Source organism: Boleophthalmus pectinirostris, unplaced genomic scaffold (assembly GCF_026225935.1).
Source record: "Boleophthalmus pectinirostris isolate CB_2022bp ecotype Guang Dong unplaced genomic scaffold, ASM2622593v1 HiC_scaffold_18, whole genome shotgun sequence".
NCBI classification, from domain to species: Eukaryota; Metazoa; Chordata; class Actinopteri; order Gobiiformes; family Gobiidae; genus Boleophthalmus; species Boleophthalmus pectinirostris.
In genome coordinates, this window is record NW_026571133.1 from 21,297,353 (window position 1) to 21,313,286 (window position 15,934).

General features: G+C 39.6%; 2 protein-coding genes across 2 annotated transcripts; one reads left to right on the forward strand and one right to left on the reverse strand.

The window, feature by feature from the left end:
* The first annotated feature begins 456 nt into the window (after positions 1-456).
* tmem19 (transmembrane protein 19) lies at positions 457-3,528 on the forward strand. The gene is made up of 8 exons (XM_020926550.2): positions 457-686; positions 1,114-1,267; positions 1,567-1,680; positions 2,017-2,154; positions 2,229-2,305; positions 2,390-2,567; positions 3,047-3,256; positions 3,336-3,528. Exons 2-8 carry the CDS (start codon positions 1,138-1,140, stop codon positions 3,494-3,496), a joined length of 1,008 nt encoding a protein of 335 aa, XP_020782209.1. The 5' UTR covers positions 457-686; positions 1,114-1,137; the 3' UTR covers positions 3,497-3,528.
* Positions 3,529-6,719: 3,191 nt separating this feature from the next.
* On the reverse strand, positions 6,720-15,881 carry rab3ip (RAB3A interacting protein (rabin3)). The gene is made up of 13 exons (XM_020926467.2): positions 15,366-15,881; positions 13,172-13,268; positions 12,850-12,966; positions 12,599-12,765; positions 12,373-12,529; positions 11,930-12,025; positions 11,534-11,611; positions 11,232-11,435; positions 11,020-11,148; positions 7,709-7,821; positions 7,285-7,384; positions 7,114-7,183; positions 6,720-6,925 (listed from the first exon to the last, which is right to left on the reverse strand). Exons 3-13 carry the CDS (start codon positions 12,937-12,939, stop codon positions 6,843-6,845), a joined length of 1,287 nt encoding a protein of 428 aa, XP_020782126.1. The 5' UTR covers positions 12,940-12,966; positions 13,172-13,268; positions 15,366-15,881; the 3' UTR covers positions 6,720-6,842.
* Between the last annotated feature and the right edge of the window lie 53 nt (positions 15,882-15,934).

Consider the following 15,934-nt stretch of genomic DNA (forward strand, 5'->3'; position numbering starts at 1 on the left):
AATAACCTTTTCATGATATAACAAAATTATTATTATTATTTTTTAGATGGACTAGTGAGTGTATCAGTCTGCTTTGTTTGAGTCAGATTTAGTCAGACCAGTAGCCTGTAAACAGTGTAACTAAAGAATTGCATATTTCCCGTTATGGTACACAGAGAACAAACATTTCCATTTTTTTTTTTTTTTTTTTTTTGGCTCCCCCACAAACCAGTTCCATGTAATCAGACAAGTGGTCTTGCATTGTGTGTTTTACATGTGACACGAAGTCTCAAACTCTAGAGCTTTTAATACAATTTAGGATACGGATTAGAAAACCAATTTAACTACAACTATAAAGTCCACATGTGACCTGATGTACACAGTGCACATTTCTATTTTGGGTTTATCTTGGGTCTTATTTTAATAGATCCACACTATGGGTGATGGTCATGTGATCATGTGGTGTTTACGGAAGTTGGTCCGTCAACAAATGACACCGCCTTTCCCTTCGCTGCATGTGTAGAGTTCCATCAGGCGTCTGCGATGGAAAATCGAAGAAATCAATTTGGGAAAAGTATTTGGAACTAACATTGGCCTTTATTGGATCAATTCATAACGATATCACTTACGAATCATCGAGTTAATGTGATTAAATCGGCAAAGCTCGTCGAGACGCATATAGTTAATCATGGCTCCGGAGGGCACTGGTGAGTCCGCCCGTCTCTTTATACAACTAGTACAAGATCATGAAATAAACTTTGTCTTTGCAAATGAGGCAGGAGGCAGAAGTGAGACTCTCACTCGGACTGTCGCCCAAGCCTCTAGACTCTTGACATACTTTACATTAGTTAATTATACAGAATTAATTTTAAGGTCGGGTCAAAAGGATCATGCCTACCCGGGAGTGCTCTTTATAAGCCAAGATCAAACCCACGGGCACTGTGAATTAAATCTGAGGGATCTCGTTGCAGAATTTTCTGAAAGCATTCGTATTCATAATACGTGTGTCTGTGAAATGTTTAAAAAAACCCTTATCCCCAACAAATACTTTGTTGTATTTAAACACGTCACTTTTGAACTTTAAAATGTTTGAAAGGCCTCTGTGTATCACAAACGGTCTCTGTTTGTTTCCAGGAGTCCTGTGTCCTATTTGTTAACATGGAAACAGATAAGGAGCTGCTGTTGAAAGAGTACATCAAAATGATGACTGATATGATTGTGTTGTGTTCCACTCTGGCACTGTCTCTTTTCTTCTGGGTCCTCTCCCTCACTATCAGCACTTACTATGGTAAGCTCAGATCAGCTGTTTCAGCACCACAAACGGATGGTTGGTATGAACCATAGTAACCCTCTTAAAATACTCAATTGTTTTTTTGTGTGAATCTGAGTCATGTGTTCCTTTTGATTTCTGTCCTACATTCTCAGACCTTTTAGAGCAGCTGTAGATTTCATTTCTAAAGTAAAAGTTAAATTACAAACTGCAGCCCTCAGCCTTGTAGACATTTAAAATGTCTACAGAATCACATGAACCACATGTGTAAAAAAAACTGTGTCATACTGCATCTTACTGTGTTTGCTCTGTCACAGGTACTCTGCAGCCTGTCTCTCCATGGAGATGGTTGTTCTCTATTTTAGTTCCACTTGTGCTGACCATTAGAGCAGTGAAGAGGCGTAGCCTTGATGGGTCGGGAGCCCTGGGAGGTATGTATGTGTCAAAATGTGTAATTGCAATTGTGTCATTAAAGATTTTAGATTTTACTTCTTCAGCATTTTAATAGATTAAAAAACCATGTGGACCACAATGTTTACGCCATAGCAAAAAACTAAATCTAATTGCAATGTTCCCCTTTACTACAAAACACAGGGCTTTAGTGGGAAAAGCATGTGAAAGAATTTGAATTCATCATAAATAATTCATACAAACTCAAAGAATTTATTTTTGGGTTACCAAATGCACAAACTGCATTCATGGACATTTATGAAAAGATTAACTCCATCATATTTTTTGTCTGGTAAAATATACCTTGTTGATTTTAGCTCTCTTCGTGGGCTTTGTCCTGACAATGGCGAACTACAGCTTCTTCTCCGCTCTTTTGGCTTTTTTTATTACATCATCTAAACTGACTCGCTGGGGGGGAGCAGAGAAGAAGAAAATTGATGCAGAGTATAAAGAAGGTGTGGACAGTGTTTTGTAATAACCCCACTTTTGACCAAAAACATAATGTAAATTGATGTGTTATTAACTACAGGTGGCCAGAGAAACTGGGTTCAGGTTTTCTGTAATGGTGGTGTACCCACAGAGCTGGCTCTTCTTTATATGATAGAGGTAAACCTAAATGTCTGCTGTTCACCTGAAAAATCTTGTGTATTTGTATTTGTGTATTTTTTACATACTTTTGTTTTGGTTTAGGTTGGTCCAGGTGAGATCCCTATAGACTTTGGAAAGCAATACTCTGCCTCTTGGATGTGTCTGTCTTTACTGGGGGCTTTGGCCTGCAGCACTGGGGACACTTGGGCATCTGAGGTTGGTCCAGTCCTGAGTAAATCCAAGCCACGGCTCATCACAACCTGGGAGGAGGTCCCAACAGGTATGTTCCCAATTAAGCAGCAGACAGTCTCTCCTATATGGTAAAGTGGTCAGTATTAAATGTGTTGGTAATCACCCTTTAATATAACAAATTGCAATTTTTACGCAGACTGAAGCAAACAAGACAACTTTTTTTTTCCAAGAATGAACTACTGACAGTTGAATCCTTTCAGCCTCTGTGAAAGAGTGCTTTTACAGAGGAGTAGTCCCGAGACTAATATGTACCGGAAAGTAAATTTAGAGGGATTCTTCTTGAAAACCTTCATAGACAGTGCCATGTCTGAGGACTGTATAATAAACCCTATACTAGAGCAACTGTATTTTTTATTTTTTTTTAGCTGCCATTATAACCAACAATGTACCAACAATTAACATGTTATATTCAATTATTATCATAAGAAATTGTGCCAAACCTCATGAAAATGTGCTTAATATATCCTTTACTTTTAAAGTTTAAACAATATTCTTTGTATTTCAAAGGCACTAATGGAGGAGTTACCCCTATCGGACTGGTTGCCAGTTTCTCTGGTGGACTGGTAGTAGGCGCTGCATATTTTGTCACGCAGCTTCTTTTTGTTGGTGATCTTCACCTGGCCGACCCTCAGTGGCCTATCATTGTTTACGGAGGTGTAGCAGGACTGCTGGGTTCCATGCTTGACTCTTTTCTTGGAGCTAACATGCAGTATTCTGGTAGGAGTCACTTCAATGTTCTGCTGACTCGCTCTACTAAGGATTTAATAATGGTATTTTTACTGCTATTTTACCACAGGTTTTGACTCAAGCATCGGAAAAGTTGTAAGTTATGAGTCCACCACAACACAGAGGATTTGTGGGAAACCGATTCTAGACAACAACGCAGTGAACTTGTTTTCCTCAGTTCTTATTGCGCTCATCTTGCCTGGATTAGCCTGGGGTGCTTGGCCACGATAGAAAAATAAAGACAACTAATACAGCATTCACAAGCACATTCTGAATGGTCCATTACTATCCTGTAAAAAACATCAAAACCAGATGGTTTTGTATACTTTGTTCATGTTTAAGTAATCTTTGCTGTTGAATTTTTGTGAGCTGACCCAATTGAATCCCTCTAAATTCAGCCTGTGCCAATTATATCATATGTGTCTTATTTAAAAGTTTTATAATGTGTAGGACTTTTTCTACTTTGTGAGGAGTACCTTTAAATAATCAGATATTGCCTGAGAGCATATGTAATGCAGTTTTAAAGCCAAGATTGGATTTAGGAAGGCAAAGAAGAGCGTATAGTATGCCACATAATGAACGTTTGTACTTTTTTCAATAATGACTTCAAAAACAAGTGTTTATTACAGTGTTCTACAAACATTTTCCACCTTGCAGTATTTGTCAATTGTGTTGGAATTAGATATCTGGATTAACTGTCTGACAATAGCCACACTGACAAGTTAATCTTCATACTTAAACTTAAAAAGTTTTTATTTTATTTCTGTGTCAGAGAGAAAAGGCACTAAACCAAATCAGGAAGTTTGATATTGAATAAAAGGGAGTCAGATGGGGAATGCTCAGATTATTTACACAAAGCAGTCTTACAAACTTGGTGTACATGACAGCATCTGTATATTGCAGACCAGTTTCTGTGGCAACTATTCATTCACAAATTAGCCTCGTTTCCAGACACCTGTGCGGGATGGAACGGCACGGACCCTGAGTGTTTCCACTGCATAAAGCAATCCGTAACGCCCTCTACCGTCCAGAGTGGACCAGAATGGTTGGGACCTGAGACAGGCTCACAGAAGGCAAGGCTAGTCACGCCCCAGCGCAGTCACTGGATGACCAGCAGCACGCCAATAGTGCGAACCATAATGTAACTGTAATTTAACAATGGCGTAGAATCCATCGTGTCTACGCCATCAGGGGTGTCCAAACTTTTTTCATCAAGGGCCACATATCTAAACACAGACGAAGCAGAGGGCCAATTGAGGGCTGTAGAATGATGCTCAGTACAGGGAATAATTGAGATGTGTGTGTGTTTAACACGTTAGAATGAGGCATCAGTCTTTATTCATGCTAAGATCCTTAAAACCACACACTAAATATGAAATATTAGCTTTATCAAGGTAGATTTTCAAAAAAACTTGCAGTAAAAAATAATTTTTCAATTGATGCAATGTAATTTGGGCCAATTCACCTGGAAGTCTGAAGGCCAAGAAAAACTTGTCTGAGGGCCGCATTTGGCCCCCGGGCCATAGTTTGGACATGCCTGTAGCGCTCACATACCGGTAAAACAGAAGAATTGAAGAAACAGCGTGCAGTTTGAAACTTATATGCGCCTGAAAACACGTCCAGTCTCCAGAAAGTGTTGCACATCATAAAACAAAACAAAACAAAAACATATCCAGTCAAAGTCTGCTGTGTCCGCGTAAAGTTGATGCCAAACAGATAACATGGAACAAGCTCTGCCAACTTCATCTTCCTTGGGAAAGACGTAATTCCCAAATGTGGTGTACATTTCCAATGTGGAGCGTATGCGCGTGAAGATGCAGCCCAACGAAAGCGCATAAAGTTGGTAGTAAAACGGTAAGGTTATCAAACCAAGAGCATGTGCTCCGTGGCGACTTTGCGGGAAAACAAAAATTAAATTTAAGCGCGTGACTCCACGTGAGGACCAGCGGTGCGCTCTGGTTCGTTTTGAATGCGCATTTGATTTGACTTTATTTTAGAGCATCGATCAGTGTTGATGCCCCCTTAGTTTAGCTCTGGTCTTTCGACAGCTGTCCAGCGGCTTGTGGCCGCTATTGGTTGTGTCGTGCTAGACCTGCCCAAAGCGGCCTGGGCCGATTGTAATGGAAACGCTCCACGGGAGCGAACCGTGCCAGTGGCAATGAGGCCATTTATAAACATCATACGTCAGTTCATGGTAGCATTCAATGCATGCCTTTATCCCAGCATAAATAACAAATAAATAAATGATTAATATTCTCACCTGCCACCAATTGTTTGAAGAATGCATTTCTATTCAGCTCCCTAAAAAAATATTATTTTACATTTTGCACCCAACATATGCATTAAATAAAGCAAAATGTGTGTTTAAAGCTAATCATTTGAAATGTTGATTGTGGAGTCCGTATGAGGACTTAAAATACATTTTTCTCTAAAAGGCCACCACACACTACAGGATTATTCGGTCTAAAGATTTTTTAACATGCAACAAAAAGTGCACACTACAAACCCGAGAAGACTCTTATGACATTTTAAATCTCCCAAAGACTGCAGGGAGATATGTCTGCAGACCACAGGCTAAAGCTGTGAGCACATTCGCGTCAGCCGTTTCCAATCTAGAGCAAAATGACTTAATTTGAGACTCTTAAGACTCAAAAGAGCTGAGCACTGCACTTTTAGTCTAGATGTGAGTCAAAACTGTATTATTATTTGTGAAATGTAGTGCAATACTTCAGATACAAGATTTGTAATGCACAGAAGGCTGGCGATAAAGTACACACTATGTATCGCTCATCTGCAGCTTCACCTCGTTTCCACCGCTGTGTGGATTTAAACAGGCACCCATGAGGAACTACTCTCTATTACTCACCTTTTTCAAAGAATGCCTCAAACTGGATTAGCGCTGTTTTGTGAGCTGGGTGTTACTATTTGCAGAGGACAAATTCTATGAATATAAATAAAAATGCTGCAGTTTAACGTTACAACTTTAGGAGCGGAGAATACTAAAGTTGCTTATTATTTTAGCCATTTTCTGAGCTTGTATCTTGCACCTCTGTGTCCGTCATTCCGTCGCCCTTGATGCCCTGTTTTATTGGCAATTACCGTAACGTTGCCTTACGATCTAACAGAGCAGCCCAGAGTCACACTAACACACACGAGGACCACAGCGGCTTCAAAATCACATACAAAGACACAAAGTCGGGTCATGCCTCCCCGAACTCTGGTAAAAGCAAATCGCAGCTAAAATCGGGCAAATTCTCCTGTAGTGTGTGGTGGCCTTTTACCACCAATAAAATTCATTAACTTTTCTGCAGCAAGACATTATCTTAGGAAAGAATTTAAAGTACTTTTGATACTTTTTTTTTTTATAATCATTTACTTGGTTGCTCCTTTAAACATTTTTATTCACTTGGGTTTGCTCACTCATTTTAAATAAAAAGGTCCAAGACTGTGGGGCTTTTGTGAGATCAACACAAACTTTTGTATTGTTTTTGATTTGTTTGTTTTTTGCAAAGAGGAAGGACATCTGGTAAGAGTCTGTGATAATTGTAGAGATTTCTCTTTGTAGTGCTTTGTCAGTTCACAGTTCATCTTTGAAGTATCCAAGCTTGGCTTGAGACATTTCTCTGCGAAGCTGCATCACCTCCCAAAACATCTGCTCAGCTGCAAAACAAATATTATACTGTAATTTTGTTTGTTACATTTTTATAAATCAAATTTAACAGCTATTAAAAGAAATATGTTGAAAAATAACCATAGCAATAACTGACATGTAGTGTTAATCCTAAAAACAATAAGTTAAAAAGTTTACAATAAAAACTACTTGTTACTACTACTATGTTATGTCTTACCATCCTGCTGCTTGACCAGCCCTTGGTGAATATATCGCACATAAGTGAAGAAGTTGCACACCACTGTGATCTACAGGAAAAGACAAACAAATGTGTTAAACAACTAAAAGATTTCAGAGGTTTACTGTATTTTGTTTAAAAAAAATAGTGATATATAGCTGAGATACTCACTCTGTATCTACAGTAGGGAGATACATAGTAGTAGTTGGATGAATCTCCAAATTTGATTCTGTGCTTACAGGTTTTGGTCTGACCACTCAAGGCGCATTTTCTATAAAGACAAACAAAACATTGCACAGGGTATGTTTTAGCTCCTGACTAATTTTAAAGCTACAGGCAGGGGGCTAAAATCAAGGAAGAAGCAAAGTCAGGATAGATTAAGGTTTTAGTTGGGATGTCTCATGATTAGAACCTAGTCATAAGAACAGATGGCCTAAGGAGGTTGGGAACAGCTGAGGAAAGACTTAAAATGGGGTTGATGACAGACTTACGTGATGAGCTCAGCCAATCGCCCACTAGAGAGGAAGAGTGCAGGAAGACGGATAGATGTTGAAGTGTGAAAGCCTGCATGTACGTGTGTGTGCATGAGTCTTACTTTGGTCCACCACACTCCACTGCTGAAGCTTTAACCACAGGTAAGGGCTGGAAACCCACTGGCTCCACACTGAGAGTGTTCTGCTCCACAGCTTCCAGGATGGCTGCACCCAACTGTCAGAGACAAACAGCAGAATATTTACCTGGTTTCCCATTTGGCATAACGAGCTCCATGCTATACAAATCTAAAGAGAATATTCATCACTGTCCACTTTCAAATTGCACCTTAAAAGGTCTTGTACCCTATTTTTTTCATATATTTGATGCAAGATTTGTCCGAGTACAGATATAAGCTGCAGTGATGGCTAGCCAATAGAGGGCGCAACTGCGCCGCACTCCCTAAGGCTACATAATTAGTTTAAAATTGAGTGTGTATCTGCATAGACATTTTTATAATGCTAAATGTGGTATACCACTTTATTTGATTCATGTGTTTACCCTTTGAGTTCACTGTGTTGGAGCAGACTGAATGAAGTTCTACAAGAGAGCATGAAGTTTTGAGAAAATTGGACATCAAAATCTGGCTTCTGCTGATTACTTTTGTAAGGATACTTGCCATAATTTGCAGCAGTCATTGTGTGATTTCAGTCACTACAGTGGTAATATAGTGTAGCTGTTTTATATTTGGCAAGAAAGAGAGAACATCATCCTCTTTGGCTTGAGAAAAACACAACTGTGCAGCCGTTTATTCTGTGCATGTCGATAGCAACTTTAGTGCATGCAGGCACTCATGCATTTTCATGACATCACTATGTAGGTTATTAAACATGACTTTGCCCATATTATTAAATACGCTCAACAACTTTACATTTCAGCCCTGACGTATGTCGTAGCTTGGAGCACAGTCAAATACCAGCATGTCAAAGCCTGATCCCATCAGATCTCAGAAGCTAAGCAGGCTGGGCCTGGGTAGTACTTGGATGGGAGACCGCTAGGAATTCCAGGTGCCACAGTGGGGCGCCAGTGGCAAAAAACTGTCGTTGTGTCCTTAGGCAAGACACTTCGCCCACATTGCCTAGTATGAAAGTGGTGTATGCATGACTGATGGTGGTGGTCGGAGGGGCCTCGCTTCAGTCAGTCTGCCCCAGGGCAGTTGTAGCTACAATAGTAGCTTACCACCACTGAGTGTGGAGTGACTGAATAATGAACTGTGAAGCGCTTTGCGTATCTTGAAAGGCGCAATATAAATGCAATCAATCAAATCAAGGGATTGGTCTTCATAAACGTTTATGACACACCTGACCATTTGTGATTCAGTGCGGTCACGCTCTCCTGCCTAGCCCCAACTTTCCTCCACTGGCAGCATGTTAGGCTAATGGATAACAACAGTGCTATGTGCTACACAACAGAGTTTTGGTGAGTTCAACTTCAATTCAAAGTGCATCTGAGGGAGAATGATGTGTCTTCTTGCTTGGCAGAAAGTTCCATCTGAACAGAAAAGCATTAAGATGAAATGCATCTGGGTGCAGTGTATATCCTACGGCTTCTATTTTTCATACTGGCTTGTGGCGGCTAGTTATTTTCGCCTAACCCTGCACAGGTGAGAGCGCAAGAGAGACACTACAGCCCCGCTCATCAGAGTAGTGGATACAGAAACACTTGCTAGGAGAGTGCGGGGGAGGGACCCCACAGCCCCGCCGCTGGGCCCACAGCACTTGCCGTTCACCGCTTGCTGCTCTATCAGTCACCACCCGCTCATTTCTAGGCAGGGAAGTTACACCTGGGTGTAGCATACAGAGAGTTTACCTGTACCTGGTGCCCTAGTTGTAATACGGACTGGTGTAACTTTCAGATTTAAGCGAGAAGAAGGATTAAGGCTAGTTTTGCGACCAGCTGGTGCACCTGAGTGGACCGAGACTTGGTCCAATTTCATCTCTTCATATGGGACAATAATACACTTTTGGAGACAGAGCTAACAGGACAGCAGATAGAGGATACACTCTGCTTCAGTCCTCTGGAGAAGACAAGATGAATGTTTTTGTTAGTTTTAGGTAAATTTGAGGACAAAGCCTCACAGTTTTGGGTACATGAGCTCGTAGGTGTGGGGTAGCTACTCCGGTGTTCTGCCGTGTACATTGCTGCAGCGGCGCTGATACCATGTGTTTGTGTTGTAACCATAGCCTCTTATTGTAGTTATAGCAGCTCCAAGAGTTTGTTATGTTTTGCTGACATTGTTGGGGCTGGTTATGAGCAACGGATCAGGTTGTGCTGTGTTAATATTGCATTTGGCTGTGCGTTGTGTTCGGATTGTGATAACCAAACACAGTGCAAGTGTAGGATAGGAGACTGATGAAATACAAGACAAATTATTTGAATGCAATATATAGTTCAGCCAATAGTGACCAAAATTACTGTCTTGATTGTTTGTCTCTGGCATTTGTTATTATACAGGTATTGTACCAAATTATACCACCAGCTGCGACTAGGGCTAGGTATCATTAAGAAGTTGCCGATACGATACATATTGATACAGTGAGCTTTCGATTTGATACGATGTGGTTCAATAAAAAATAATGGCTAAATCATGGCTGTGATACTAAAAGTCTGTTGCACCACATCTTGTGCAAAGTGAATATGAAATGCACCCAATTTACTCATCAAAACAGTGAATATGTCAAATGTGTTGCATAAAAGAGCTTCTTCCTCTAAACAAGCAAACTGTAGCAAATTACAAAATTAATTTACAAAAACATATTCTTGGTGATATATCAATACAGCAGCTCACGATATCGATACTGTATTGTCACATTAACTGATACAATATATCGACTGTGACTGATAAGCAGTTCTTGATGTCAAAATGTGTCAGCTGCATGCTGTATGCATATATTTATGACTGGTGAGTGTAAGTGTTTTATTGTCTATAATCAGGAAGTGTGAGCATGCAAGTTATTAGCTTTATCATGAGAGCCAAAACTCCACTCTGATCTCTGAAAGTTGTAAATCCATCACGGTGAAAAATTTAAATGCTTGGAATGAATAAGGTAAGTGCAAAATATATATGGACCACGGCAAAAATGAACTAGGACTGTTTTTCAAGAAAGTAAAAATCAGGTACATGGATGAATACAGTGGGACTTCCTAATTACAGGACAATAAAACACTCATTAGTTTACAAATATATGCAGACATTATGCAGCTGATACATTTCGACATCAAGAACTGCTTATCAGTTCTAACAAAATCTGGTTAGAGGGCTTACAAACTGAAATAACATGTAGACCTTGTGGGTATGATTGTGTATTTGTTTGTCATTTAACCAGGCTATTATTATGTTATTGGTAATTCATTGGAACAAGGGATATGACATACCTCGCTCTTGTTGAAAGAGAGACATGGGTAGATGTCCTCACGATAAATTCTCTCCAAAAAGATGCAGTTTCGGTCCAGCGTTGGCTCTTCCTTCCATAGTTTGAATTCATTGAACAACTGACTGTCCACCTACACATTTGACACAGAAAAACAAAAAAGTAAGTAAAAAAACATCTTGCCAGTCTTGCCATCTTCTAATACAGCTAACCAACCTCTCTACACTCTCGGACTATTGGTTGTGTTGCTGATGGGTCCGGTTGTGTGCCTAGAATGGCAGAGGAAGTGCTCTTGTTCCTGCTGTGACCCTTCCTAAAAGGAGTCTTTCCCCCGCTGGAGGGGAGTTCGCCCACTGGGGAGGTTGGAGAGGAGAGGACCAGGGTCTTCAATGCTTGCACCTCAGCCTGGAGGACATCAATCTACCCAGCCAAAGAGATGGAAATTAGTACAAGAGATACCCATTATTTCAGTCACTGGATATCACAATTTATTTTAAAACAAATATATACAATGTTACCTTGCCCAAAGCTTCTTTCAATTGTTTCTCGGCATTAGCCTGTTTAACGTTTGCTTCTCTGACCATCTTGTGGGCCTCCTAGCAAGCATACAGCAAGTAAGGGACATTTTCCAATTATATAATATGAGGATATTTTCTACCTCTCCATTAGCTTATATTTATGTTTAGAGATACCCAGAGAAAAAACAGCAACTATCTATGTACAAAAATACAGCAAAAGCACCCACACAATCCCATTTCCAGATTTACAAAACAGAACTATAATGTTGCAATCCATATTCCGCATACAGGTAGCCACTTACAGTGTGTTTATGAGCAAAAGAAAAATAAAGTTTGATTTTAAAGCAGCTTATTGGGAGCAGCAGTGAGACAGGCACAAGTGAGTGTCAGACCAACCTGGAAAAGGCTGGCGGTGAGCTCCTCCAGCTCCTGGCCAAGCTGGTCTCTGACTTTAGACAACCTCTCACACTCCTCATCCTTCAACAGCAGCTCCTTTCATACACACATACACATACACATACACATACACATACACATACACATACACATACACACACACACACACACACACACACGCACAAACAAAACATAACAAAAAACATCCAGCAAATGAATACATCATGCATGGCAACAAATTAAACTGAAAAATAAACAAAAAAATATATGTCTCAGCACAAACAATTAACAAATTAAAAACAAAAACAGTTGAAGTACCACAATCAGCCTGAATAATTCAAATTCAAAGAGCTCATTTTGTGCCATTTTGATGATCCACATTCACTAACAAAGTAACTGTCAGAATAAGTCATGGCCAAAGACCATGTACAAGTGTGGCCTACCCTTTGGGCCTTTGCTAGTTCCTCCTTTAACCTCTCATAGCCTTTCTCTCTGACTTCCATTACAGAGGGGCTGTGTAGCCGAGCGAGACTGTCACTCAAAGCACTACACTCCTCACCATCCTCTCCATCTGCAGAGTCCGCCTCCAGGCCTGGAACACTGCAGCACAGACAATGTATTTAAAGGATTATATACACTTTTATAAGGTTAGTTTTAGAAGCTCTTTACCTTCCATTGTGGCTATGTCTTGGTGATGAGTAAACGGGCTGTGTGGGGAGCTGATCTGCTCGCAGGGAGGTAGGGAGACCAGAAGGGGGCGCTCCAAGCGAATGGGTGCGATAAAGAGAGGTTGGAGGAGTGCTGTGCCTAACAGGAGGACGCTGCTCAGCTTGATTCTACACAACAATTACACAATCATTTCACAACACTTAATAGGAAATAATCCTATAAATAGAACATTTGTTTACAGTGTAGGTTACCTGAAGATCAGGGGTGGTGGGTGAAGCCAGATTCACTTCATGAAACCCCTCCAAAGGTTCTGCACTGCTCTGACTGCTGCTGCAGGCCATGGCAGCAACTCTTAGACATCATACACTCTGCAATCATAGTGTAATTTTCAGACTAGGTAACAGGTATAGAAAAAGTTTACTGCATTTTATCATTAGAGACAAAATGCACATGCCATACATGTGTTGCCATACATACAACTCTGGAGAAGGAAATTTCAAATTATATAACTAAAAAAAAAAAAAAATAATATATATATATATATATATATATATGTACTAGTTGTTTGCTCACCATAGTGCTGAAAGACAAACAGGTTTGGAGTATCTATACCAGCATCAGGCAGCAAGTGACAAAACAGCTCATGTATGAATGCACGCCCTCAACAAAACTGAAAAACAAGAGTGAACAAAATACATAGCAATTCAAAACTGGGCTAAAAATATTTTATTTATTTTATTTAAGCCTGACTGAAAATTTTGTTAGGGTTCTGGTTTTAAACGTGGCAAATGTAGATATTTAATTTACAGATAAAACAGAGCAGACTGACATGGATCATCAGGCTCACTGATCTGTTTTTATAAAGAACCATTCATATAGATTAGTTTTCTATAAATAATTCTAACCTTTGGCATCTTATTGTTGTAGTTAAGCAGTCTTTGTTTTGACTGCCTCCTCAAGGGAAGGTTTGGTTTAATAGCATACTTGTTCAGCCAGGCCTTGCAAAGTTTCACTGTGTGTCCAAGTGGGTGTAGCAAAGTGTAAACAAAAACTGCTTTTAGGCATTTGCTGTCACTTATGACTGAAGCAACTACTCCAGTAAAAAATATTATTATTGAAAAAAAAATCTGCAAATATTTTAGTAATCAAATAAATGTTATCTTGAGTAAACATACTACATGCTGTAAAAAATAAATAAAAAAATTTGGTGTACAAGCTTTTCTATAGTGGCACCACGTCAGTTTCATAATTACAGGCCTTTTAAAGACTGATCGACTAACTTGGCAAATATTGATCAATGGATTGGCAAAATAATCATTGCAGCCCTCTGGGAATAAAAAAAAAACTAAAGGTGGCAATTGCATGCTTAATTGTACTATCCCATTGTTGAATACAACAATTTTTATTGCTCCAGTGATGTGCTATGGTTCAATTGTTAAACCACATGACATTTTTTGGTCGAGGGAATGACAACATTCAAGAACTAGATGACAGCTCCTCACCTGCCTGTTAAAACATGTGAAACAAGCCCACAGCTCCAGCCAATCCCAGATACCCTCTGCTGCTCATCACCATAGAGACCATGGCTGAAAGCTTTCACTCGTAACCTGACACTATGAGGGATGCTGGGTAAAGCTCCTATTACTCTGTCAGTCTGTGGGTGCTCCTGTGTTTGTTGTTTAAAAGTTAAGATGCTACACTAATGCTGGCTAATCCAGTGACACAGTGGTGGAGGAACACAAGCACTTATCAGGTGGTACTTAGAATGGTTTCAGATTTGAATAAATGAAATTGAAAAGCATTTAAATAAACAGTCTTCGTAGCACATGTGTCATAAAATATATAGTTAAAATAAAATAACAGTTATTATAACTGACAATATACTACTGCAGAACACCCCTTTTTCTGCTGAATACTAGTGGAGGAAAAAACAATAAATGTGGAATAAGTTTAGTTTTCAGAGGTTAAAACTAGCTGATTGAGCAACAAATATCCAAAAGATGCACATTGCACTCACCTACTGCATTGTTCATTAAACTTCATAGCACTGAATCTTTATAATTACATTATTATTAATTATAAAGTTACCTAAATTGCACACAGAAACACCAGACAAATAACTATTGCAACATAATTACCTCGTTCATTAGGCTGTCAAATTTAAACAAAGGCAGAAATTCATCTACCAACCTGGCGCGTTCTTTATGAATGTTTAGCATCAGATTAGGGACAATTAGAGTGGGGTTGTTTCACGGAGGAGAGGATGTCATAACACCAGCAGCTGCCTGATACTTGACACTGCACATTAAAGATGCAGGGATGCCGTGTCTTCGCAGTGTCATTAGATTCCCCTGCAAAGAGCCATCTATGTTGACTGCGTTTGGAGCTACGCTTACAATGAGTGACATCGTCTGCAGAATATTTTTGCCTGTTAAGTGACACCGAAATAAACGAGTGGGTCGTAGTTGAAAAGTGAAGTGTGGAGGAGTAGACTGGATGAATTCACGTTTTCAATCGGAGACAATGAAGCAGTCTAAAATGCTATAATTGTGCAAGTTTGTTACAATAAACTTTATAATGTTCTGTAAAATATTAACACAGCAACTGTTAAAAAAGGGACCAATGGTGCGCTCGTCTGTAGTTAACGTATTAACAATTAGCTTTTGACTTGCTAGCTTGTGTAGCTAGCATGCTAACTGACTTCTAAAGAAAATAAATGTTTATAGACCATAACGCTGATGACACACGACATGCGTAGGCTACTCACCTGCTACCAGCGTGAACATCGACCAAAATGCACGAACACATTAAAAAGCAGCGTGCCGCGTGATGATAAAGAGAAAAAAGCTGAAGTGCGACTGACAGAAGATGCGTTTGGGAACAACTCGAAACATTCAGCAGCGTAATATGCGCTGTATCGCCTGAATGTAAACTATCGCCCCCATGTGGATAACACTTAGGAAATACAATAGTGGGGTCATTAAAGGATTTATTTTTGTCTTAAATTTTTTTTGTTGATTAACAATCACGTTTATTTTTTATGAATGCAAGCTAAAATCTGAAATTTGAAGAAGCAACACTTCTAATATACGTTTAAAATACAGCCTGCGTATAGACTTTTCTCTTGATTAAGAAATATAATGTTGAAAACACTAAGCTGAGCTGATTATGAAAGGATCATGAAACTAAGACAAGAAAAGACGCATCACTGGCATTTTGTGAAGACCAATTAGAGTAGGCCCTCGAGATTGCCATTTACGCAATGGCCTTTTGGTGGCGACAAAATACTAGGGTAGGGCCTATGTCGTCACAACAAACCCACAAACCCAGGGCCTT